Source organism: Lissotriton vulgaris, chromosome 4_1 (assembly GCF_964263255.1).
Source record: "Lissotriton vulgaris chromosome 4_1, aLisVul1.2, whole genome shotgun sequence".
Classification (NCBI taxonomy): Eukaryota; Metazoa; Chordata; class Amphibia; order Caudata; family Salamandridae; genus Lissotriton; species Lissotriton vulgaris.
This window is the reverse complement of record NC_141691.1, coordinates 1460222026-1460246598: the sequence shown is the minus strand read 5'-3', so window position 1 is coordinate 1460246598 and position 24573 is coordinate 1460222026. Positions and strand designations below refer to the sequence as shown.

The following is a 24573-nucleotide window of genomic DNA, read 5'->3' as shown; positions in this document are numbered from 1 at the left end:
AGATTCACCAAAATTATATTCGCAAAAATTGGAAATCCTCCACTGTTGAAAAAGAGAAAGATCCTGAGAGTAAGCATTACCCTCCAAAGACGAAAATGTATTTTGTGAACTCAATTACCCCTGAGATGGTCACATTTCAGTGCCCTGGCATGCATCAACCTGTTCGATGACAGATCACCACTGGGGTGTTTATCAAATTGTATCATACTGCTTCACTCTATTGTGAAAACTGATCATAAAAGAAAAATTTTAAATCAGGGTGCTGCACTATGGTCAAACGGGTTTTCATTCTAAAATTAATATACATTGTATTAGCAAATATGCTCACAATTCATTATTTCTGTGGCATTATTTATTGGTGCTTAATGATCGTGTTAAAACATCTTTGAGTAGACTTGATTTCACCTTTCCCAGACCGGATACTATTTTTGTTCATTTTTAAATCAAACGTGGCGAGAAATGCTATTAATTATGCCAGCAATTTTGCATTTCAGAGAGGCTTGTCTGTACATCTCTCAACCTATGGCCATTGATTTGAATTAAAAGTAAATAAACAAAAATTCAGAGAACGAAAAATGTAAGCATAGGAAAACTTTAGAACATTAGCTGCGTTTATGCACGTTTATCTAAAACTATTTCAACACTGTTGTAATTATCAAAGCACTAAAAGCAGATTCTAAATCAAGTGAGTGTTTAAATCATATACAAATGCAACAAGACTTGGCAGTCAACTCATAGTGGTAACAGTGTGAGAAGTGCCAGAAAACACATGGTGCACATCTGCTGAAAGCAAAGACTATTTCTTTAAACTCCACTTCAGTTAATGGTTCGGCCTCTAGGCACTTTTACCAGAACCTTCTGCATTTCATATAAACATCCCATTTCATGTTAAGCATGCAAAACAAGCATTGGCCAAATCAATATGTTGCACATTGAAAACTATTGACTTCGCCAATGCTGTTTTTAAGCCCCCCTGATTGGCATCTCAGATGACTGCCATCCTTGAATGGATTTTGTTTTGCTTAAACATTTTTTAGAAAAGTTCAAAGATGGCTTCACCAAACGCACAGGATTTTTACCTGCATGATCACCATCTAGAGTAAAATCTTAAACTACTTACTGTATTGGAATCCAGCAAAGGATTTATGTCCCCTTACGACTTTTTGAACTAGGAAGAAAATTGAGTGTCTATGTTGGAAAGTTCCTTATTAGTAAATGTATACTTACCACTGACAATACGGCAACTAAGGCGGTCGAACGTTCAGTACAAGTCTCAATAAATTATTCCCATGCCTAATCCTGGTTAACTTTGTTGCGAGCAGGCAGGCTTAACTTAGGTGAAAGGTATATAAAGCATTTAAAAAACACCAATTCAGTGAATAATTAAGACACACTAAAATCCAACATCAATTTAAATAAATAGGAAATAGGATGATTTTTAAAATTACACCAAAATGACAAAAACCCAATTAAGGGAACCAGAGATATGAATTTCTGAAGATTAAACACTTTCTAGTGCTTAGAAACCAATAGCGCCCCTTCTGGACATTTGGTTGCCACGGACCGTGACAAAGTCAAAGTTTGAGGCTGATGCAAAAGAGCCCTGGTTGGATACACTAAGCGGGAGGCACCCGTCAAGATTTTAAACTTGACACTTAGAAACTTTTCTGGAGTATTTCTCACCAGACGTTATACAGCCTCCGCCAACAGGCCAGATTCCTGGAGGGTTCTCCGGATTGCTTTTCTGTGAGAGTTCGGTCACCCTCTGGAGCTTTTTCATAAAAGATCAAACTTTCCTAAACTTCTGAAACTTCTTCCTGAAGTTACGAGGGTCCAAAGAGCCCAAAACACAATCAAAGAGACTGGAATCTCCAAGATGGTCCTTGAAAGGTTGGGACCACAATTCACACAATGCACCTGGACAACACCCTTAAAAGTCCACCGGATACACTCCAAGCGGGGGGGCTCTTGGTAGAGTTGAGGCAGGTGAGCTCAGTTAACCGGTAACTTGCAGGGCATCAACTCTTTAATCCCTTTGAAGCAAGGTACATCCCAAGGACTGTAGTTCCATGTAATGCAGCAGGTGCAGATAGTCAGAATACAGGGCCTGATAATGCAAACCTAGTTTCCAGCTTGGCAAGCCTTCCTAGTTTCAAGCAGCAGCCCTGAAAGGCTCTGCCCCTCAGAGACACTTACTCAGTACTCTCTGTGGTCAAGCAGGAGGGCACTCCTTGTGAGGGGCAGGCCAACACCCCAGAGCATGACCATTTCCTCCAAAGTTTGGCACAATGGCCTCCCAAAATGCACTATTCTTCCAAAATTCAATATGGCCGATGTCTCAGAAGAGAAGCAAGAGCTAGCTAAATCAACCTCCAGTATGGCTCATTTCCATAGCTCCCCTCCCGCCGATCTGCAATTTCCTTCCTTAAGCCTACCATCTGGCTGGGTTCACAGTGGAAGGGGGTAAATGGACCTAGCGGTCTCTGCCTGTTCCAGTCTACCTTTGAAGCTAGTGCTTTAAAACGCCCTCCCACCTGCTCTAGCATTTCTGTGGAGCAGAGCCCTCTTACAAGAGATCTATTCTCTCTTTGGGGGCCACTTATCACTTCATCAAAACAGCCTGGCTAATCCACTTTGCGCTGACCAATCTGGGCAGACCACTGGAAGGCTGAATTTTGACTTACAGAATGTCTTATAACTTTTCTGTACATTTTAGGATACATTCAACACCATATGTTTTGATGTATCAATACCATTCTCCCAAGTCCCTGAATTATATTTTTCAGTTGTCCCTTACAGTAGTTATGAATTCATAAACTATTGCGATGTTAACCTATGTGGCTAGGGAGCTACAATGGGGAAAATGAAATGTTCAATTTCTGCAACAGAAGGGCCTATAACACTGCTTTTATAAGGACCCTGCCTAAACACAACCTCTCTTCCCCCCCCCCCCCCCCGGCACTTCAGGGGCTCATGAACATGCATAGATAATGTGGCTCCTCACTCCACAGTGCTCCTAGCACAAGAGTCTATTTTAGGAAGTACTTTACTACAATGAGGGAAGAGAAATGGGTAATTTCTCTATCCCAGGGCATATAAATCTGCTTTTAGAAGTGTCTTAGGGGAGACCCTGAGGGTACCCAATATGCCAAAATATTGAAGTTTATCCAAAGTCGAATTTGGTCACAATTTATATTTAAAAGCAGTTCTGCAACACAGGGCTGCTTTTAAAAGGAAGTCAGGCTAAAGCACTACTTTTTTTTTTAGGAGTGTTTACCCCTTGTTGGCATCTTGAGGGGGTAATAATTACAATCTATATGGAGTTTCAGTTTTTATTTTATTGGCATAGTTACTTAAAACCATTGCACTAATACACATCGTTAACATTTTGTAAAAGTTATATTAAAGAATAAAGGAATAGTTGAAATAGGTTGTTCAATTTAATTTCGGCTTGTGTTTTTGAACTTATTTTCTATGCATCTTTTAGGGGTGTGGCCATTTTGTCTGGTGTTGTTGTACTATCTGGACACTGCATAAGGGGTAACGAGACAAAGTCCAATGCTATCCTCAGGAGAGCTTTAGGTTTGCTCGATTGTTCAGACTAGATGACCCTTCATCAGTGTTCCAGCATTTTTTTTGCCACCAGTCTCAAGAAGTTTACCAAGCAGCAGTTCAGCGGTGGGTCTTTTGGTGCGAATCAGGCCAGCACAGCTTGCCTCCGAGTGCGGATCCCTTGTTGATTGAAGTGAGGTTTCAATAGTTGTTTCCGTTCCTTCAGGAGATCTTTGCATGTACATAAGAGGTGTAGCAGGTCCTCTGGTGCTGTGCCGCATAAGTAGCAAGAGGAGCCCGATTGAGTCTTAAGCCAGTGTGAGAGGTGCTGTATGCAAAGTAACAGGCCTAGTTGATACTTAAAAAAATTGGATTTTGATAGTTTTTGCATACCCCAAGTCAAAGTATTTTTGAGGGACAGGGGCTATAGAAGTGCTCAGGGTCATCCAGCAATGGACCCTCTTTGATAGGGAAGCTTTGTCCGTGATAGAAGTTTGACCGTTTTCCATACAAGTTTTTTAAATGTTGAGTTGTTGGTAGGTGTTTCCCAGACCTTGGATAGCCCTTTGTTAATCAGGCAATTTTTGAGGTAAAATGAGGCAGGTGATGAAACTTGCTGTTGAATTTCTAACCACAGATCATGGTTAAGAGATCCTGGTACAGATCGCCGTACTTTATCCCAAGTAATGATATACACTCCTGGTCTTGCCAGGATCTGTTTTTGTAGGGAAAACTCCAGCCTGATCTGGGCTGGCAAGGTATATTTGGGCAGGCCAAAGATAATCCTATACGTGGTTATATTTGTGCTGTCCATGACTTTATGAATCTCTACCCCTCTGCAGTTCACTACTATAGGCTATTGTTGGTAAAAGCTTGGCGCCTACAACTTGAGCTAGGTTGAAGTAGCGATGAACTACTCAATTTAAAGTTGAGATTCCTTAGTGAGACTGACAGGGCAAGGCCCTTTCTTCTGATAGAGTTCTTCTGGGCAACAAAGTGGCCACCCTGGTCTATAACCACGCATAGATATTTGTATTCCGATGCAGATGCAATGTGTGTGCTGCCCCAGACTCAGGGTGGTGAATTCTTTGAGTTTTTCCCGATAGTCATTGTCCAGGTTTTCTGCAGGTTGATGCTGAGGCCACTAGCTTCGGAGAATTCCTGTGTGGTGGTAAGAAGGTGCTGTAGGCCCACCTGTGTGTGTCTGAACAGGACTAGGTCATCCGCATAAAGAAGACATGCTAGTGCTAAACCTCCTAATCTTGGAGCATGCGAGTTACAGACATTCAGTACCGTCATACGGTCTGCTAAGAATAGGTTAAACAGGGTCGGGACCAGTACACATCCCTGTTTAAGTCCCTTCTTGGTTGGTATGCATCTCGACAAAGGATCCATCGTCCAGCTTTATCTGAACCCATGTATCTGTGTGAAGGTTGATTATCAAGTTCAGCAAAGTCTGAGGTATACCCCCAATTCACCAGTCTGCCCCAGAGCCTGTTATGTTTTATTGACTATAAGGATGCTTTTGACCATGAAAATCATAAGTGTAATGGCATTTTTGTTGATTCCGCCTTGTCGATCACCAATGCCAGGGTCAAGATGTAGGTTGTTGATTCGACAGACTTTGCAAAGCTGGTCTGATTAAGGGGAATGATTGACTTCTTTGGCCAAGGACTGAAGCTCCTCTAGGAATGTTCCTGCGAAGAATTTTGCCTCATTGTCTAGGAGAGCTACTAAGCGTTAGTTTTTTGGCAAGGACTTGAAAATTAGGGCGATTATAGAGTCCCCACAGGAGGGTGTGCGTGCGCCAATTTGCCTTATTTCAGTGAAGAAAGGTTCAAGAGCCTTGGCCCAGAGTTCTGCATCTTGTTTAAACAAAACTGGTGGAATTCCATTTGGGTTCAGGCCCCTTGTCTCCTTCCCTTTCCTATTTGCCATTTGATTGCCATGATGTTGCGACTTGAGGATACAGACATTTGCGTATTTCCCCCTTCTGCTGGACGTTCCGAGGAGCTGCCTTACTCCCGGTGCATCTATCTGGGGAGGCTCCTCCTGTATATATTCTGGTTTTTGATCCTGTGGCCTGTAGGGTGCTGTCTTGGTAGAAGTAGTCTCCAAGATATCTTGCCCAGTCTGAGATTTGGGATGAAATGCCCTCATGTGTGGGTCAAATAAAGCAGTTTATTGTTCCCCAAAACATTGTTGTCGGCTAGATATTGGTGTGCAGTTTCGCCCAGATCTCCTCCTATAAAGCTCTATTGACAGCCCATTGCGGTCTCCTTAGCTGAAGTTTTTGCTGTCCAAGTTTAGACAATAAGGGTTTCCTAAAGTATGGGGAAACCTCCTCCTCTGTACCCATTCCGGTACATCAGTTTCCATAATAGCTCACAGCGTACTCTGAACTGGCACGGAGGAGGAGGATTCCCTATACTTGTGGAAACCCTTATCGTCTAGACCTGGGCATTACACCTGACTATTTTTGGTACCTGAATCATTAATATTTTGTTATTAATAATCTTATTACAATTGGATATCATGGGATAGAAGTAAAACCGGATAGAAGGAACATTGGAAGAAGATTTAGCCCTGAGGAAGTCGCGGGGCAAAATTCCCAGCTGAGCGCCAAAACATGTGTTGGCTTTGTAAGGTCAAGTCGTAACACAATTGAATGCAGGAACAATAAAGTACAAAAAGAAGACTACTGTTCATTCTGGACTATTTTTCATACTAAGTAATATGTCTGTGCTGGGGAATATCGTTCACTTGGTTATGTTGGTTCAGAACACATGTAGGGCGATTCTACCCATCTCATTAGCACCGCAATTGTTAGAACAATTCTAACTTATTTTGTGAACTTTCCTTGGTGCGCCGCTTCCCTATAAATCTGCCACCCACCTCTCCAAAGTTAATAATCATGCAGAGATAAAAATCCATTGCCTCCGGGCACTTTGGAGTAAAAAGGGAAAAAGTTAAGTTTTCCAACACTCATAAGGGTGTCAGTTTTGAATCCAAGTCCCATCGCTTTAATGCGGAGATTAGAATAGCTAGGAATACTAAGAGCATAGGGCAGAAATGAGAACAGATTTAAAGATAAAAACATGAGGCTGTTTATGATGGAAAATATTTGTCTTATTCATGGGGCAGTGTACATTTGTCCAGTTTCAGAGGTCGGACTGATGACAAAGAAGGGTTTATGAAAACAGATTATGGAAACACATTCGAGGAGGGTTGTAGTAGGGGGGGGGGAATAGTCGAGAAGGCTATATGCCCAGAAGTTGCTCTTACAAGAACAATCTGAGATGAGGCCTTATCGCATAGTTAGAAATGGGATTAGAAAGGCACGTGAGCTTTTAATATAGCCTTGTAGTCCGCTGCTGAGGGCTATACTGGTTGGTAAAGATCCTAAAACCAGAGTTGAAGGCCCATAACGAGGCAGAAGGGCTATGAGGATATTACGACATGCTACTCACAGAGGATATCATTTTCCAAATTAAAAAAAGGAACAGAAAGAAACACTGGAATGTTGGAGCAGAGGACTTATACCAGCCATTATAAGCCCTGAGCCACTCCATTGTCTTAAAATGAAGCTCCCAATATTCCAATCTTCTAAAGGGCTGTATTTTCAACGTCAGAGTCACAAAACCTGCTGTGATTCATTCTGTAGTTAGCACTTCGTGATACTCTAGCAAGTAATAATAATAATAATAAAGAAACTTGTAAAGCGCACAGCTACCCCAGATGGGGTGTCCCGGGGCTAGCATGGACATTGACAGATAATACAAACAGTGAAAGAAATAAAAACCTATTTACCATAAAGTCATCATAGTCAAAACGGTGTCTTCTGTTTAGATGGTCCAGAAGATTTCTCTTTTCTACATTCTGTTCTGTCCAAGGCATAGAAGCACAAATGGGACATACCTAAATTGACAGGTTAGAGATCAGAGCTGTGTAGGAATATAAATTACTTTTAATGCAATTTACACAATTTGTGAAATATTTTTGGGAGAAAACTCATAAGTGTTTTCATTGACATTCTTTGTGGTACACAGGCCAATAGTCTATTTTTTAAATATATTTTATATACACAGGGAACAATAACCTTCATGGTTTTCGCTCTTTTTTGCCGTTTTAAACCGCCCGAAATTGGCCTAAAGACACCTGAGCACTTTACATGAGCACCACATGACATAAAAAAAATGTAAAAAAAGAAAATAATAAATCTGACCTTGTGTAAAGGCACGGGAAAAATAAGTGATTTGCCTACAACCGCAGGATGTCGAGCCAAAATTGGGACTCGAGCCTGGTTTCCAGGTTGGCCACTCAAGCAGTGAGGACAAATCCCTTCACCATCATTGCTGGAGTGGATCTCCAAAAAAAGTATACATCCAACATGATCTTCAAGTGTGTTTTCTAGGATGGTGCCAGTTTATGGTCTTCCAGTAAAGTCTGAAAGTCTTTGTAACAAAATAAAATTCTACAGGTTTATCGAATTATGCTAACCTAACCATCAAAGTTGTTTTTATAGAACATTCAGATTGCCTTCCGGCCACCTTAGGATGCTTTTTTTGTAATGTAAATAACATTTTAGACCATGCGCTTTGAGTTAATGTGGATTTGTTCTAGTCCGTGCTTATGCTGGTAAACATGGTTTTCACGCCTACAGGCCCAGCCATAGATGCTTCATTACAAAGGGTCCAGATTATCAACTGGCACATTGGTTACATATCGAAAAGTCAATATGATGGTTTTCATGTTCACTAGCGGAACAAAACAATTTTTCTATATTTTTTCTCTTCTTGACTAAAAGTAGATCTTCACATATCTTCATTGAGGTTCAGCAGCTTTGCAATGCACTTGCTATAGGTTTGCCATTGCTGAATGCTCTCCAATTGTGTTTAAGGGACCAAAACACATATTGTTCGGCGTAAACTGGAATTACCTGGAACATTACCCTCACTCAATTCTTTTGAGTAAAGTGAGTTAATTTTGTAATTGAACAATATGTATACTTCAGTGCTGATGTTGAACACCATGCATATTACCTTCCAATATCAAATTGTATGTACATTACCGCTTATATTTTATGTATATTTGTCAAACCTTTCATACTTTCTTTTTTTTTACTAGTTTGCTATCTTTGGTCCAACCAACAAAATGGATTTTGAGAAATGGTCTTAAATGTGCGAAAACTCTGAAAATAATGGTTGGATAGTTTTTCCGAGGGGTACCCTCTCTAGCTATTTTACAGTTAATATGAGAAACAATAGCACGATTCAAATAAGTATTTCGGTTTTTATCACCACAAAAATAATGTTCAAAACACTAATAGATTGTTTTTTGCACACAGTATAGCAATTTTATTACACGTATACATGCGAAGGGAGTGAAGAATTATAAGTGACGTCAATTGGTTTCTCTTGAAACCCGTCCGGGACAAATGAAAAAGTAAAATAACAAATAAAAGTACAAGTGAGATTACCAATGTAGCTGCTTCGTAACTGTGTTCTCGGTTGAAATGAGCCACAAAACCTTTCCTGTCCAAATTGCGTCGCATGCACACGGGGCATTCAAACAACTGACTGTTAAAAGTGAAGAGAGCAGGTTAGAGCTGAATTCAAACATAAGACTGTGGACTAACACTGGTTAAAATCGCGAATGAATAAACAAATAAGACAATTTTTACCACATTAAGTTTGTACCGAGCATTAATAAACACACCAAGCACAGTGCTTAATTTGAGTCGGTGGTTGTCACTGGGATAAATGGTCAACAGCACTTATGACAGTCTAACACATGGTGGCGCAGTAGGTCAAATATAGAGGAGAGCAAAACAGTTTATTAATTTAATATTCACAAAAAATGTCTAATACATGCCACCCTAGCCATTCTCATAACATTGGGGGCCTGGAATGGTCTGAATAGTCACACTTGTAAGAGTGTGATTGTTCATAGTTGTGTTAGCACTGACATTCGCAGCGCGGGCAGGGGCAACAGGTGGTGCAATATTTAGTGACCTCCTGACGAAATTCAATTTTGCTCTGAAAGCACTTAAGTAGGATGGAAGCCTGTTACAATCCCAGCATCCCACCTACACGGATTCACAACTATCTACCCACTGTCCAACGATGATCACCACTCTGAAGCACCATTCAGACAGCAGAATCCCTATTCAAGAATCCCAGAAGAGCAGATCTTAGGGATAGGTGTTTGTAGCTAGTGATAGTTTCCCACTGCACCCTAATTACAAGACTCCAAAATGCCAGCATCTGCGACAAGGCTCTGGACTGGATTCACGCCTTCCTTACCAGCCGAACACAGCAAAGCGGACTTCCTTCGTTCATCCCAGAACCTACAGAGATCAGCTGCGGAGTGCCCCTGAGCCCCACCCTCTTCAACATATACAAGACCCTCCTCTCGGCCTTTGCCAGGAACCATGTGCTACGCTGACTACACCCAGCTGATCCTCTCCAACAAGCCCACAGGCACCAGAATCAACTTTCACAGCGGGATGAAGGATAGCTGCCTCAAGCTCAAATCAGACAAGACCGAAGTATTCATCCTGGGACCCGCCCCTCAATCTAGGACGACTACTGGTGGCCCGCCACACTGGGAACCCACCCACCCACACCCCCACAGACTGTGCTTGCAACCTCAGCATCATACTGGACTCTTCACTGAAATGAACAGCCAGATCAACGCTGTATCCTCATCCTCCTTCCATACGCTCCTCCTGCTTTGCAAGACATTGAGATGGATCCCCAAAGAATCCAAAAAGACGACCACCCATGCACTCATCACCAGCAGACTAGACTACGGCAACATATTCTACACCGGCATCACCCAGAAACAGCTCAGGAAATTATAGAACGTTCAAAATGCTGCAGCCAGACTGGTCTACATCCCCCGCAGGAGCCACATAACTCACCACCTCCGACAACTCCACAGACTCCCGGTCAACAAGAGAATCACCAACACCTACAAAGCTCTCCACAATGCAGGACCAGCAGATCTGAACCACCTCATCTCATTCCATGCACTTGCCAGACACCTCCTTTCCACTCAACTTGCCTAGGCCACCGTCCCACAGATTCACAAGACCAGAACCAGAGGAAGATCCTGCTCTTACCTAGATCCCAGTCACTGACCCAATTCATGAAGGATCTCAAGACCTAGCTCTTCAACAACCTCCACGCCCAGATGGATCAGCAGTCCACCCCCTCCCCCTTTAAGCACCTTGAGACCCTGATAGGCGAGTAGTCGTGCTTTACAAACTCCTGATTGATCGCAAAGATTTTGGTCTCCATAGCATGTATTTACTTCAGGCTAGGTAGCTCAAATGTGCTGTTCCACGTGATGAGAACTGGTATTGCTTCTACGGAGTCTTCACTGTGTCTATCATTTATACCACTAGAGAACAAGAGACAAATGGCCCTCTGTCAACCAAGCTCAGAGAGTGGGGGTAATCTTAGATCATGCAGCAGAGCAATGTGGGCAAAACATATCATCCTTTGATTAAGTAGTTATTTCAAAGATCATGTCATGATTACCACTATTACTGTCAATTTTAAATAAATGAGATGTGGAATTTCTTTGTTGTGTTTGGTAATGTGTTGTACAGAGAACATACTCTTTTTTATGACACAACTGGACTATCAGCATGAACAACTTAAAAGAAAAAGAAAAAAAAACTGGGTCATACTATTTAAGTTACTTGCAAAGGGTTCTTACCTGCTGCCTGATGAAGGGTTGCGTGAGTGAGCTTGCGTCAGCTTTGTAGGAGAACCGTATTCCTCCTGGTATTTCCAGCATGTCCGGTAATGCTGCCTCATTCGGTAATACTTCACCTGCAAATGGAAATTCCGAAATATATCAAAAGTATGTGGTGGACATCAAAGCCAATTTCCTCTACTGCTTTCTACTTTGGTGGTCTTCCAAAACAGTATTTAGTACCAGAAGCTCTTAAAAAGGAACCATATGCTAAAAATGTCCTTGCTCACCTCCACCAAACAAAACATGAACTCTGAGGATTTAAATTGTGGTTATAAAGATAGGTTTTTCTGGTCAGATACATCTTTGTTCATTATGTGTTATTTCACAGTATCACTAGAACAATGACATAAAACTGTACTACTACACCCCCAAAAGGGACCCCAGTGGCGCAAAATGTTGGAGCATACAATCTTTAGTTGTAGGCAGTAATATCTATTGTTACACCTAGCACCATTGGCGCGAGTCTCCCTTCCATTTGTCCGGTTGCCTTATGTTTTTTTGCTGGTGTTAGATGTTTTGGGCACTGTGCCACTGCTGTCCAGTGCCACAGTGCAAGTGCCCCCTACTGTAAATTAATGTATTAATCAGTGATTCCATGATTGGCTTATTTGGTTTACTTGTCAGACCCTAGTACAATGCACTGAGTGTGCCCAGGGCTTGAAAAACCAAATGCTGCTGGTGGGCTTGCAACACTGGTTGTGCCACCCACAGAAGCAACCTTGTCAAATGTATCCAAGGCCTGCAATTGCAGAGCCTGTGTACAGTCAGGTACTCTCATGCTGACTGGGCAAGTGTACCCACTTGCCAGTCCAGTCCCTAAACCTTCCCTTTTCTTCAAATCAAGACACCCCTATGGTAGGCGCAAGGGCAGGGTGCATTGTAAGTATAAGGTAGGATGTGCCATGGTGTGTGTGGCATGTCCTAATAGTGAATGACAGTCATTTTCGTTTTTCACTATTGCAAGGCTACCCCTTCTCCATAGGCCGGAATGGGCAGTTCGATTATTACATCTTACAATCCTAACTGACTCAGGGAACATGGTAGAAATTAGAGTTTAGCATGCCTGAACTCAGAATGATAAAATACATCTTTTAGTGAAGATTGGTTTTAACATTTGTGTTTGAAAATACCTCTTTTAGAAAGCAGGTACTTTGTCTAACCTTCCAAGCCTGCCTCTACTAGGTTGTGTATTCCTTGTCTGGAGTTTGAGTGACAGAGGCTGGGGGATTCCAGGAGATAGGGCGAGTCAGCACAGGGCTGACTAGAGAGATCTGCATGTATATATGGGGGGGGGATGAGAGTTGCACCTGGGACCTGAATAGGGCTGTGCCTGCCTTCCCCAATGCTGGCTCCACCTCCTGTGTGGCATCAGATGTTCCTGCCCTGCACTGTGAAAGGAAAGAAGGAGTCATGTAAACTGGGTGCTCCAGAACTGGTTTGGACGGGACCCTGATCCCAAGAAATTAGATCACTTTTGGACTACAAGAAGAAACCTTTGCGGAGGAGAGGAACCTGAAGAAACTGAGGAGAGACTATCCCTAAGCGGAAGTGCTGCTTTGGGGGATTGGCCTGCAGTGGTTGCCTGACTGCCAAAGAAAGGAGAAAGAGCTTTGAATGCTTTACTTTCAACTTGAGGAGGATCTCCAAGGACTTGGAACATAGCTTGCCTTCTGCTGAAGTCTCAGGGACAACAGACCTCAAACCCCAGCTTCCCAAAGTTCTTTAGAAGTGCCTGCTGCTGTTTTGGGGCCTTCTGAGGGACTGCGTGTCACAAGGAGCTGGAAGCACGACTCAACGAGGAAGAAGCGCGTTGCCGTCGTCGCATCGTGAATGTCGGCGCTGTAGCGGTCGTATTGCACCGCATCAGGAAAAGGGTCTCGCAACGAAAGAGAAGTGAGTCGCCGACGCTGCTACTGCATCTTGGATGTCGCTGCTGTAGCGGTCGTATTGCACCACATCAAGAAAAGCGCTTCACATCCACAGAGAAGCGCACCGCTGAAGCTGCTGCCGTCGCATCTTGGGTGTCGCCGCTGTAGTGGTAGCATTGTGAGGAAGCCTCACGCAACGTCGGAGAAGAGTGCCGCAGCCGAGGCTGTTGCCGTCGCATCGCTGAACAGGGTGTCGCCGCTGCAGTTGATGCATCGAACCGAGACTTCTCGCATCATCGGAGATTCGTGCCGCATCTGGAAGGTCTTCACGTCATTTCTTTGCACCGGAACTTTGGCGCATATCCATTGCTGCAATATTGCTGGTTGTGGAAGGGTCCCGCATCGAAAGGTACATTGACGTACAGTGTCGCATCTTAAGAACTGAACGGAACCAAGTTAAAACTACCAATTTAAGTTTAGTATTGTGGATATTTGTCGTTTGTGGTCTTGTGTTAAGTCTATTTAAAGAATACTTATTTTTAATATACAACTATGTGGTGTCCATCTGTAGTGTTATCACTGGGTTACTGTATGTTGTCACAAATGCTTTACACACTGCCTCGGAGATAAGCCGGTCTGCCCATGCCAAGCTAACAAGGGGGTGAGCAGGGGTTATTTTAGGAGTATAACCCCTTAACCCGACTAGAGGCAAGGGTCCCCATCTGTCGCAAGTACCTACGTGTGCCAACTAGAGACCCCCAAATCTAACATCTATGTACAATTATTTGCTTAGAACTATAAGAGCAAATCCTGCTCAGTGACACTACAAGCGAGTATCTAACAAGGAGTCAGGTTTTTTTGTAATTAGGCGTGGGCATGACTAACATTTGCTTGGGTTTTCAAATTTAGGGAGTGTCCCTGACAAGACAGTGGTGTAGGTCTGTGGTAGGGAGCCTTGCCTTCATTAGAGTTCCATCTTTCTGCAGATCTTCCCTACTCCATTGCTTACTTTAGTGGAACTCAAAATCAGCAGGCTCCAGAATTCTCCAGCACTTTACTCTGAATCTGGCCCTTGCCATACCAGGAAAGACTGGAGACAAGAGGCTGAAGTACCTAGTTTGGCCAGCACCCTGACCTTCAATGTATGGGAAGGGGGTCTGCTGGCACACATCACTAAAGCCCTTGGCCAGACTTCCTATTCTGAAAAGGGTTATTTGAGAAGTGATGGTGGTGAAGATCGGAAGAGCAAGGCTAAAGGTGCTAGGTGGTTAGCAACTGGTGACCCTGGTATTTCCAATCCACTCAACTTCCCAAGGACATGTAGCACTAAATTGGGTGGAGGGATGGGGTGCACTGCCATAACATAGGCCTATGGTTTGCTAGCACAGACCAGATGCTAGAACAGAATGGTGGTATAACTAATGTTGTATTTCTCAGTAGCCATCATCCTGGCAGGTTGATTGATTTTGCTGGGCTGTTTACCTACACATGGGTCACGTGTGCTTGCATATATTGCCACACACGGGGTGGCCTTGCATACATTGAAACCCATAGGGCAGGGCGATCCAAGAACCATTCCATAACCCATCAATGTCCCCCATGCAGAACTGGAGGCAAATATACATAAGGCTGGCAAGTTGTACTGAGATTGTCCTGTGCATTTGTCGATTCATTGATAGGACTCGTCATGCACTAGGCATGCTAAAGATCTACTGGTTGGAGACCCTTGTGCTAAGAGGATGCACCAGAGGTCAGATTCCCATCTAGATTAGTGGAATCCCAGTCACCCACCAGGGTACCACAAAGGGCACTTGGAACTCTTACTTTGCACCCAGTTATAGCATATGATCATCGTTGGCCTCACTCTTTCACAAATAGAAACAGGATTTGGATAGTGTGGTATTCCTGGATTGGTTCCCTTTAGCAACCTCCCAACACCATAAGGATGCAACACATTGAGGTGCATTTCATTCTCACTGGGATTAACGAACAACACTGAGGATGAGAGGGGTGAGGAGGGTGTATTGAAACCCCTAGTCAGAAATTGGATTTCTGGTTGGCAGAGATATGCACCCTGTCCAAACAAGAACCACAATCCTAGGCAGGGTAAGTCAGATACACACTCTAAGATAACCTGTGTTCACCCTCTGGTAGCTTGGCACAAAGCAGTCAGGCTTATCTAAAGAGGCAATGTGTAAAGTATTTGTGCAACAAACAGTAACACAATGGAAACACCACACAAGAAATAAAGCGACACCAGGTTAGAAAAATACACAATAAGTTTATAAATAAAATCGAGACAAAAAGTAAGTGGAAGCAGAGATATTAATTTTTAAAGAATAAAAGGAGCTCCAGAGCTTAGAAGTACTAAGCGCCAATGGGGGTTATCTGGTCACGCTGGACCGGGACAAAGTCAACAATTCAGGCCAACTGCGCTGGAGCATAGGTCAGGGAGAGGAGCCACGCAGGGCCGGTGAACAGAGAACCTTGATGCTGGTAGCAACAGCAAGATGCAGGTGCTGACAAGATGCATCAACGTCTAGCCTGCATCATGGTGATGCATTACCACCACTGCATGGAGAAAATCAATGTATCTGTTCCGAAGAAGACGCGCCAAGCCGCTTTGGTTCAGAAGTATGATGCGCTGGTTTTCTTCACGCAGTCAAGGGGATGCGCTGATCACTCCACACTGCTGCAGCAGTGAAGAGCGGTTCCTATGCGTAGGGCTCTGCAGGCTATGCACTGGTTCTGAGACCGATGTGCCGATTCTACTCCTGCAACAGGGTTAAAGCACCATTTCTGCTACACAGGCTGGAGATAAGGATTTCTTTGGGGCCACTTCCAGTGAACCAGGCACAGGAGCCGGGTAGACTGATGGCTTGCCTCCTGTTGCTTGAGACTTGAGCTAACAACCACTTAGAGATCACTTTGACTGCAAGGCAGAGTCCATCTCTCCCTCAGCACAGTCATAGAGCAGCAGGGCAACAGAGTAGCATAGCAGAAAAGCAAGTCTTCCAGATCAGCAATTCAGTAGTGTGTCAGTGCTTGATGCAGCACAGCATTTCTTCTGCCAGAGTTCAGTTACATATCCAGAACGAACTGGTTTGGTGTGGTCAGTGCCCCAGTAATGATACTCACTTGTACCTTTGAATTGAGAGCGATTTCAAAGAAAGGTCTTTGAAATCCACAGAAGCCCTTTCTTCCCAAACCCTGGCTTCAGACTAACTATAGGGGCTAATCAGTCCATTTTGTGGGGACAGGACTTCTTTTTTTTTTAACTCGGTGGAATTCCGCTTCACCCTCCCACACTTAAACAGTTTTTTTTAAAAAGCCACTTACCTGCTCTGGCATCTCCGGGCTGCCCTCCTTGTCGGTTGCAACCCCCTAAGTTGTACATCTTACGAGGACTGTGCATGAGCAGTCATCTCACAATATACAAGGTCGGGGATTTGCGACTGTCAAGAAAGACGCCAGAGCAGAAAGTAGTGTTTTTTTAAATTATTTTTTGGGCATGGGCTAACTCCACTCTGCCGTGGAGTTGAAGTTTTGCCTGAACTAGAACGCAGAGTTGGCAAAACTCTGCTGGCGAAGCAGAGTTCGCCACCCGGGTTTAACTACGACCTGCCCTAGGCAGCTCATTGCGCAACAGACTTCTAGAAAGAAGGTTCACAAGCCTCTAAAGCACCAAGAACAATTGCAACAAATACTACATTGTTTCTTAATTTCATCCAGGTCACATTCGTGAGCAAATAAAAAAAACTGCCAGTTAAACGTAGTGACAAGTCCATTTATCTACACAAGTGGATACAAATAATTCCTCTCTAGCATCGTAAATCCTAAACGGAGGTGCTCAATTATTTACAATTAAATGTTTCTATCGAGAACCTTCAGCATTACAGGGCCATGGTATCCCAAAGTACTGGACTGGTTGTACAGTTTAGCTTATTGCAATGTCAATGCGGAATCCTATGCCAGTCTTATGCCGTCAACATCCCGCCCCAGAGACATATGGGGCCCATTTCGAGACTATATAGCAGCTACTAAGCAGGCCTCCAGCTCTCAGGCAGAAAACGCATTGTGCCAGAGGGAGTGGGATGATCGGACTGGACATCTATTGTAGGACTTGATGGAACTAATATTCAGAGTGTTGTATTTCTGCGTATCTATGCTAAATGTCATGTCAGATGTGAGGAGATGTGCATAAGGGATGTGTTTTTGAGGGCGGGCTGAGGACGATTCCTCCTGATTTGGATAAGGGGTAACGCGAGACAGCATTATTCTTACTGTCATAACTGCAACTGTTCTTGAACAGTCAGGAGCGACAGGTAAAACTTGTAAAATGGTTGTATACGATGCTATGAGCAAGGTGCTTGTTACAAAACATATTTGTTTCATATCTGGAAAATAAAGTTAAGAAAAAACCAGGGCCATGGTACGTACTCGCGGGTGGCATGTGCTCGTGCCACATGTACTCGTGCCACATGTACATGCACTACGATCTCTTCTAACTCATAAAATAAGCAGCTGCACTTTCACAAGCACATGATAGGGGCAGGCTGACTAGCATGCACAATCACACACTGCATTTCCATACTCATCCAGCCAATAACAGCGGCTTACCAGCATAAACCTCCCAGCTACCATTTCACTCCACCAAATAGCAAGGGTATACTACAGAAGGTCACAACTCTGGTCATCACACAGGACATCGAAAACACCCCAATCTAGGGCATAATACAAACCTACACAGTTACAGCCACGCACAACCAATGGGGCCGCACACATTCTGCAATGCACTCTAGCACCTAGTCACATTTTGTAGGTCGAGCCTAGCGCAGCGCATGCGCTGCTTGCTCGACTTTTAGTAAGAGGTAAAAAAAAGTGCTACCAGATACTGCCATGGCCGGCCTAAAGCTTGAGTGCATGTGCGCGGGCTTTGCTTCCCTTTCCGTGCTTCAATTCCCTCCCCCACCACAGATCGCGTCACTGCTTGGCCTCCACTCCACCCCCGCTCTCTATACTGCAGCAGGCCGTGCGATCACTTTCGCAGCATTCATCAGTTTCACTTTTGCAGCCAATGCTTGTTTTAACACGTGCCAAAGCCGGTGTTGTCATCCGCTCCTCAAGATGGCTTGCAGCCATAGGGGCTCCGTAAATTGAGCTCTCTGGGTGACTGAACAGTTGGTGCAGCGTTGGCAGGAAAGCCTCCTTCAGAGCTGAGCCCTGTCGCATGCTCTGCAGCAAATGCAACAGTTACGCTGCCGCCAACCTTGGGTTTAAACTTACATCGTCCCTTCTTGCACAGCAGCACGGACTTGAGAGAGCGCAAAACTGAGAAAAATGTATAAGTGCACCATATTTACTAGTTAGATATATGAAATAGTTAAAGCCGTAGAAGTGTTGAAAATTCCTAAGAATTACATATACCAACATGTGTTTAATCAAAGTAGAGTGCATATTAAAGAGTGTGAAGCTAATGTAGTAATGTTTAGAAATATTAGAGTGCTGTCAAGACTCCATGTTATGTGACCATTGTCGAAGAAATGTAATGCTGCTAAACGTAGAAATGCAGGCCTCATGGGAATGTATGAAGAACGAAAACATGCTTTTGCAGTTCATATTCAACGGATTATTACTTCCATTGCTATTTTAGAATATTATTGATTACGTGTTAGAAATCATGTTTTATAGAAGTGTTCTATATAATCAGAGTGTATTAACAAGAATTGTTTTAGTTTAAGAAATAAAGGTTCACAGAGTGCAGGCCTCTTGCAAAGTAATTCAGTAGGCCTGGAAAGATAAAGTTGCTTCTTTGATCTGCACGTGTTAGTTAGAATTGAGTCTCGTTAAGCATAAATTGTCATTCTTGGTAGAAGTTTTATGGCCCAAAGCAGATAACTGGAGGTTGGAATTTGGGGCCCTATTCATGGGTATCTGTTTGCAGGTGTGAGGGGGTTCCAATCAAGAGAGTGATGAATAGAGCTCTGTCCGGGGAGACAGGCACAGGCCTGGAGGAGGTTCCAAGAATGTAATGGGGGGTACCCGCGAGCGGAGAAGAAGCCTGGGAAGCAAGGTCAACGCTAACGAAGAGGCCCAGTGGAGTATCGTTATGGAAGAAACCAGAATCGAAACCACATGAGAGGTGTACGTGAGGGGCGTCTCTGAGGGGCGTTTCAACTGCAATTGTGATTTTGTATTAGGGACAGCACCCTGGGGTGGAGGCAGAGCAGATGGCCTGAGGACCCTTAGAGAGCGGATGGGTAGGCAGAGAGGGCATGACTGCAATGCACAGATTTTCACCAAAGACTAAGAGGAGTGAGTGAACTTCTTTGGAAGTCACCACGGCTGACACCTTTTTTTTTTAGCTTAAGATTCTGTTAAGTAGGGATGTCACTTAGTCTAGTGTAGGGACAGTCTAACCTGATTCTTTCCTTTCTGTAAATGACACTTAAATTACAACTAGTGTCCATTCTTGTGAATTTGCTGATCTTTGAGCTGGTTCTTGTAATATTCTTCTGTCGCTTAAGATCATTCAGAGAATTTATGTTCGTTTTAGTGCCAGTATACCTGATGAACCTTTTATTGAGATGTTTGTATATCCAGTTAACTTTGGCTTTATAATAAATCTTTAAAACTGATTTGTGGTAAGTGGTTCTTCAGAGTCGTGCCCAATTATTGGTTTGATTAACTTGGTAGTAGATTGCTTTTTACTCAATGACAGGCAACAAAGATTCAGTCGACCTGATTGGGATTCAGATCTAGAGTGATCAGATAGGAGATCAAAAATCCCGCCTTCCCAGACTTCATCCTTGCACAGAGAAAGCTGAAGCGCAGCCTGCTGTCCCAACATGACCATTTAAGATGTTGTAACTGGAGTCTTGAGAATCAAACAGGTTCACTCTGGATGCCTAGGCAGTTATTCCCATCAACTGCGATTTTTTTTTTTTTAAACTGGTTGAAAGCTGCTCTTTGTCCCGCCTTTGGGTGTAGTCTCACTTTTGAGGCGACTGCCCCCGTTACACGTGCCATAATGCTTGAATTCTTTCAACGATAGTTTGGGCACTCTTTGATTTGCATGGGATGGGCCCTGCTGCCTCTGGCTGGCCCATGGCCGCTCTCGTTTTCCTTTAGGCATATGCTCCTATTTGTCAGCATGGCCCGATGTAATAATACTATTTCTCCTGCCCCCTCCCTTTGTTATGTTCAGCACCTTCCTGGTCAGTGTATTTTCAGAGCGCTTGAGTTGTGTTATGGCGCTCCATTCACAGCCGCAATACTGTTTGTCCCATGGTCGGACCAGACACAGCCATCTTGCAATAGTGGCGGGCAAATGTAACTTTTGTTTCCATGTTTCACCACCCTCCACCGCTAGTGTGTGAGGCTGGGAACCTTAGGTTCACCTGGAGCAGAATTGGCAATGCACTGCGAATGTAAACATTCAACTGTTTCAGGTGTAACGGGAAAGGCTACATTCAGCCTGGGTTTATTTCTCATGCACCTGTGGAAAAAAAGATTCACACACCAAAGCCACCTCAATTTGCAAAAGCTAGCTTCAGCAACAGACTCCTTGTTGGCAATAAAATAAAGTGTTAGCAGACAAATAGCTATAGATCTTGCACCAGCTTCACAGTGTGAGGATTTGCCAAACGCCAGTCGAGCTGGCCTTGATCCGCATTGCGGGGGGCACTCCTGATTTGGGTAGGGCAGGGGACGAGGAGTCTTGCTGCAGGCTGCAGTCAGCCGTGTCGCCCTGGCTTCGTTTTGGTATTCCAGTCTAGGGTTTTGCGCACCGCCCGTTGCTCAGTGTGTTTGAATGTGGAGACCGGTTGTGGTGGTAGATATTGTGTTCACGTTATGCTCTGGCTCTGCAGCTTCTGTAGCCCCCTGTAAACACTCACTCGCCAGCTTGGAGTTGCTGAAGATATATTCAAATATTGAGGTTTGGTTTTCCAACACATCAGAAGGCTGATGGCAAGGAAGGTTTGTGGCTTTGTGGGGAGGTCTGGTGCTTGACGGACACAGTGCTGGATGCTATCAGTGACTGGGAGAAAGGGGCCGCGCATCTTGCTTAAGAGAGAACAGCTTTGTGCAACGTGTTCCTGTAGTGTTGTACAGAAATTGTTGTGGTGACTGCTTCTTAATAAAAGAGCGCCTTTCCCCCTCTAGTTACTCACACAGCACTGGATTGAATGATCACGGCTTTCGTTTTTCTTTGCCTCGTGTTATGTTACGGATGGAGGGCAGTATGGATCTAGGAGTTTGCTAAGAACTTCCCTCCAGGTTTATAAATGTAGTCCCTTTCTCCCAGTCACTGACAGCGTCTAGCACCGTGTCCGTCAAGCACCCGACCCGGTGACCACCCCACGCAGCCACATAAACTACCCCTCAGTGAAGGGCTGGCGCAAGGCATGGGCCGCTGCCCAGGGCCACACACTCAGCCCACCATCATGGGGCCACGCACTGGTGGGGTGTCCTGTTTCCCTGGCGATCCATTTCAAAGAAAGGTGTCGCCTTGCAATTAAGGACCTTCGGAGGGGCCCCGCTCCTCGGGCCTCTTAGGGATGGTGTCTTGAGGCATAAGGGAGGGAAACACTCCCTTCAATTACAAGGAGACCCATTTAAAGACACTGTTGGAGGCCCATTGTCCAGCATTTTGGCCCCCCACAGTTTTAACTTTTAGCCCAGAAGCAATTCTCACACCTGTCGGACTGAAGGTGTGAGAAATGCTTGTGGGCTGAAAGTTAAAACTGTGGGGGGGGTCCAAAATGCTGGACAATGGGCCTCCCACAGTGTCTGTGAATGGTCTCCTTGAAAGGGGCCACTTATCTACATTAGAGGGGCCTCGCACATTCCCTTTTAGCCCAGGGCCTCGCAAATCCTAGAACCGGCCCTGCCTCAGTGCAGGAAGTCAGTTAACATACGCACGAAGTTCTGAGCCATTTTACTCCCAACTCGCCCGGTGGAGCATTCACCTATGCTTTATTTTTACAGATGAATTCTCAGACACACCGGTCTGGTGCTGAAGATAGATTCAAATATTGAGCTGGTCACATGCTGTGGTGTTCATAACTCCTAAGCAAGCAGCAGTGAGAAGCATGCTTTCCGCCTGCACCTTTGCCAGCCCCTCTCCCTCCCTCTCTCCTTGGATTCTCAGACAGTCCTTTGTCTCTGGCTCTCGTCATGTGACCTCCCTCCTCACAGCCGGATAGCAGCCCTCTCGCAGAAAAGTACAAACCATGTTGTTGCACTCCTGCAGTTCTCAGCTGAAGAGAAGGCTGCCCAATCCACATGATCTTGGGAACTTCTCTTAACCGACTCCATATAACTGACTCCATATCACGGCCGATCATATTCTTATCCCCTGAACTAAATCTCATCTCTTCACAACTCATTGCTGCTCACCATATCCTCAACAACTCACATCTGGTCACGTTTTGCTCTACTGTCCACATCAGAACAAACACCTTATAATTTCCACATTTTATGCAATTTCTTACTCCCATCATCACTCCATTTGCATCAAACCAAGTTGGCAACTCTGACTGTTACGCCACATCCTCAACCATGCCATTTTCCACTGCCAATTGGCAGCGGGACATGGCAATTGCCAATTGCCCAGCTGGTCAGTTGGGCTCAAGTGGTCACTGCTTTTTCGGGTGTTCTTTTTGCTTGCCATCCCAGCACTTTGGGCTCGCTACACCCTAACGGACGGTACCTGGACGTGCTCCTGCTGCCAGCCTTGTTCGATAAGGCCAAGTTTGGGATAGTCTTGCATCGAGTCTTCTCAATACCTTACTTCGGCTCCGAATGGTTTTGGTGGAACTGGGCAGGAGAGCACATAAACTTCATGAAACAATGCTGAGCCCCAGGGGCAACTTTTGCTAACTTTTTACCCAGCTTCACAGCAGAGTTATTCAACCCGGACATGTGGGCCAAGCTCTTTGAGAGTGCGGGGGCCAAGTGTCTGTGGGAAAAAAGTGTGGGTGGCGGGAAGAATATAATAAACAAAAAGCACTCTGGTTACTCGGCTCGCACCCCCAGCATCCACATACTTTTACAGTTTACATGCATGCAAATCTGAAAGGGAGCATTTCGTGCAGCATTAAGAAGCACATGGTAGAGGCAAGCGATTTGTCATAAATCCGACTGCATAACCCAATTTATAGTAATTGTACAGCTATTCAATACCTAGCAACACAATGCATAGGATATTGTGCTGCATACCTAAACGCTTAAAATGTCCCAAAGGCGAGACCTATTGGCTATGCCAATGCTTGTTGTGTTTCGCCACTAGTCCCACAAAGGTCCCCTGGAAACATGATTTTTTAAGAACGAATAAACTTAAAATATAATCTTTTCTCTGAAACGCTGTTTTTCGGCAGCTCGCACGTCTCTTGGCCTTACCTGTTGCCCACAGCACTTGCAGCGGCCGTAGCACGTCTTCATATCTTCTTCGATGCTGGTGGCTCTCTGAGGGGTGGCGATCTCTCGGTGAGAGATTTTCCCGCGGCAAAGCGGACAAATGGCCCCGCCTTTCATGGCCGTCTGGAAGCACTTCCTGCAAAACCTAGAAGCAACAGTGTAAACCAATGGCTCAAAATGAACTATGATTCTATACGGATAAAAACAAACCCCCCGTGCTCCCCCCCCCCCCCACCCCCAGCACCCCAGCCAGCCCGCAACTCAACAAAACGAGAAGAGCATTTTACTTTACACATAATACAATTAAAATCTCATGTACCAACTTAACCTAGAAATCAGAGGAGTAGGAAAACAGAGATCACAGTGGCATAGGTATTATGCCAAGTTAGGGAAAGCTCGAAATATGTTGCTCAAATAGTTTTAAAGTCTAATAAACTCCTTTTTACTCGTAAATATTTTTTATTTTTTTTTATTTTAAAGGTTTTATATAGCGCTGGCTAGACCCGGAGGTATCAGAGCGCTTTACATGAGCATCAGATCATAGTTACAGGTTACATTGTTACAAAGGTTACACAGTTATTAGAGTATGACAACATAGGGCCAGATGTAGGAGCCCAAATACCGACCGGTATTTGGTTATTGTAATGTAGGGGGCTGGAAAATTACAGAATCAGTATATTTACAGATTCGGTAAATTTAACGATTCGGTAAAATACCGAATCTGTAAATATACTGATTCTGTAATTCAATATGTAGGTGGCACAGTTTACAGTGCCACAGGCCCTTAGAAATTCGTTATTTACCACCCAATACTATTGGGTGGTGAATTACGAATTTGTGTACATGCACATCTGTGCATGAACACCTGTGCTATGTGACACACATACATGCCCTTAGGGCATGTATGTGTGCCACATGGCACAAGCCAGAAACAGGGGTGCAACAGGGTGTCAAAGTGACA

At 44.3% G+C, this 24573-nt stretch overlaps 1 protein-coding gene across 1 annotated transcript in view; it reads right to left on the bottom strand.

The window, feature by feature from the left end:
• The window catches only part of RNF138 (ring finger protein 138), a 44841-nt gene that overhangs the window by 1261 nt on the left and 19007 nt on the right, over positions 1 to 24573 (bottom strand). Inside the window, exons 3-6 of the mRNA XM_086966948.1 lie at positions 23595 to 23757; positions 11281 to 11396; positions 9032 to 9131; positions 7363 to 7470 (exon numbers count right to left, since the gene is read on the bottom strand). Of these exons, the coding sequence (XP_086823074.1) occupies positions 7363 to 7470; positions 9032 to 9131; positions 11281 to 11396; positions 23595 to 23757 (487 nt within the window). The remainder of the gene's footprint in view (positions 1 to 7362; positions 7471 to 9031; positions 9132 to 11280; positions 11397 to 23594; positions 23758 to 24573) is intronic.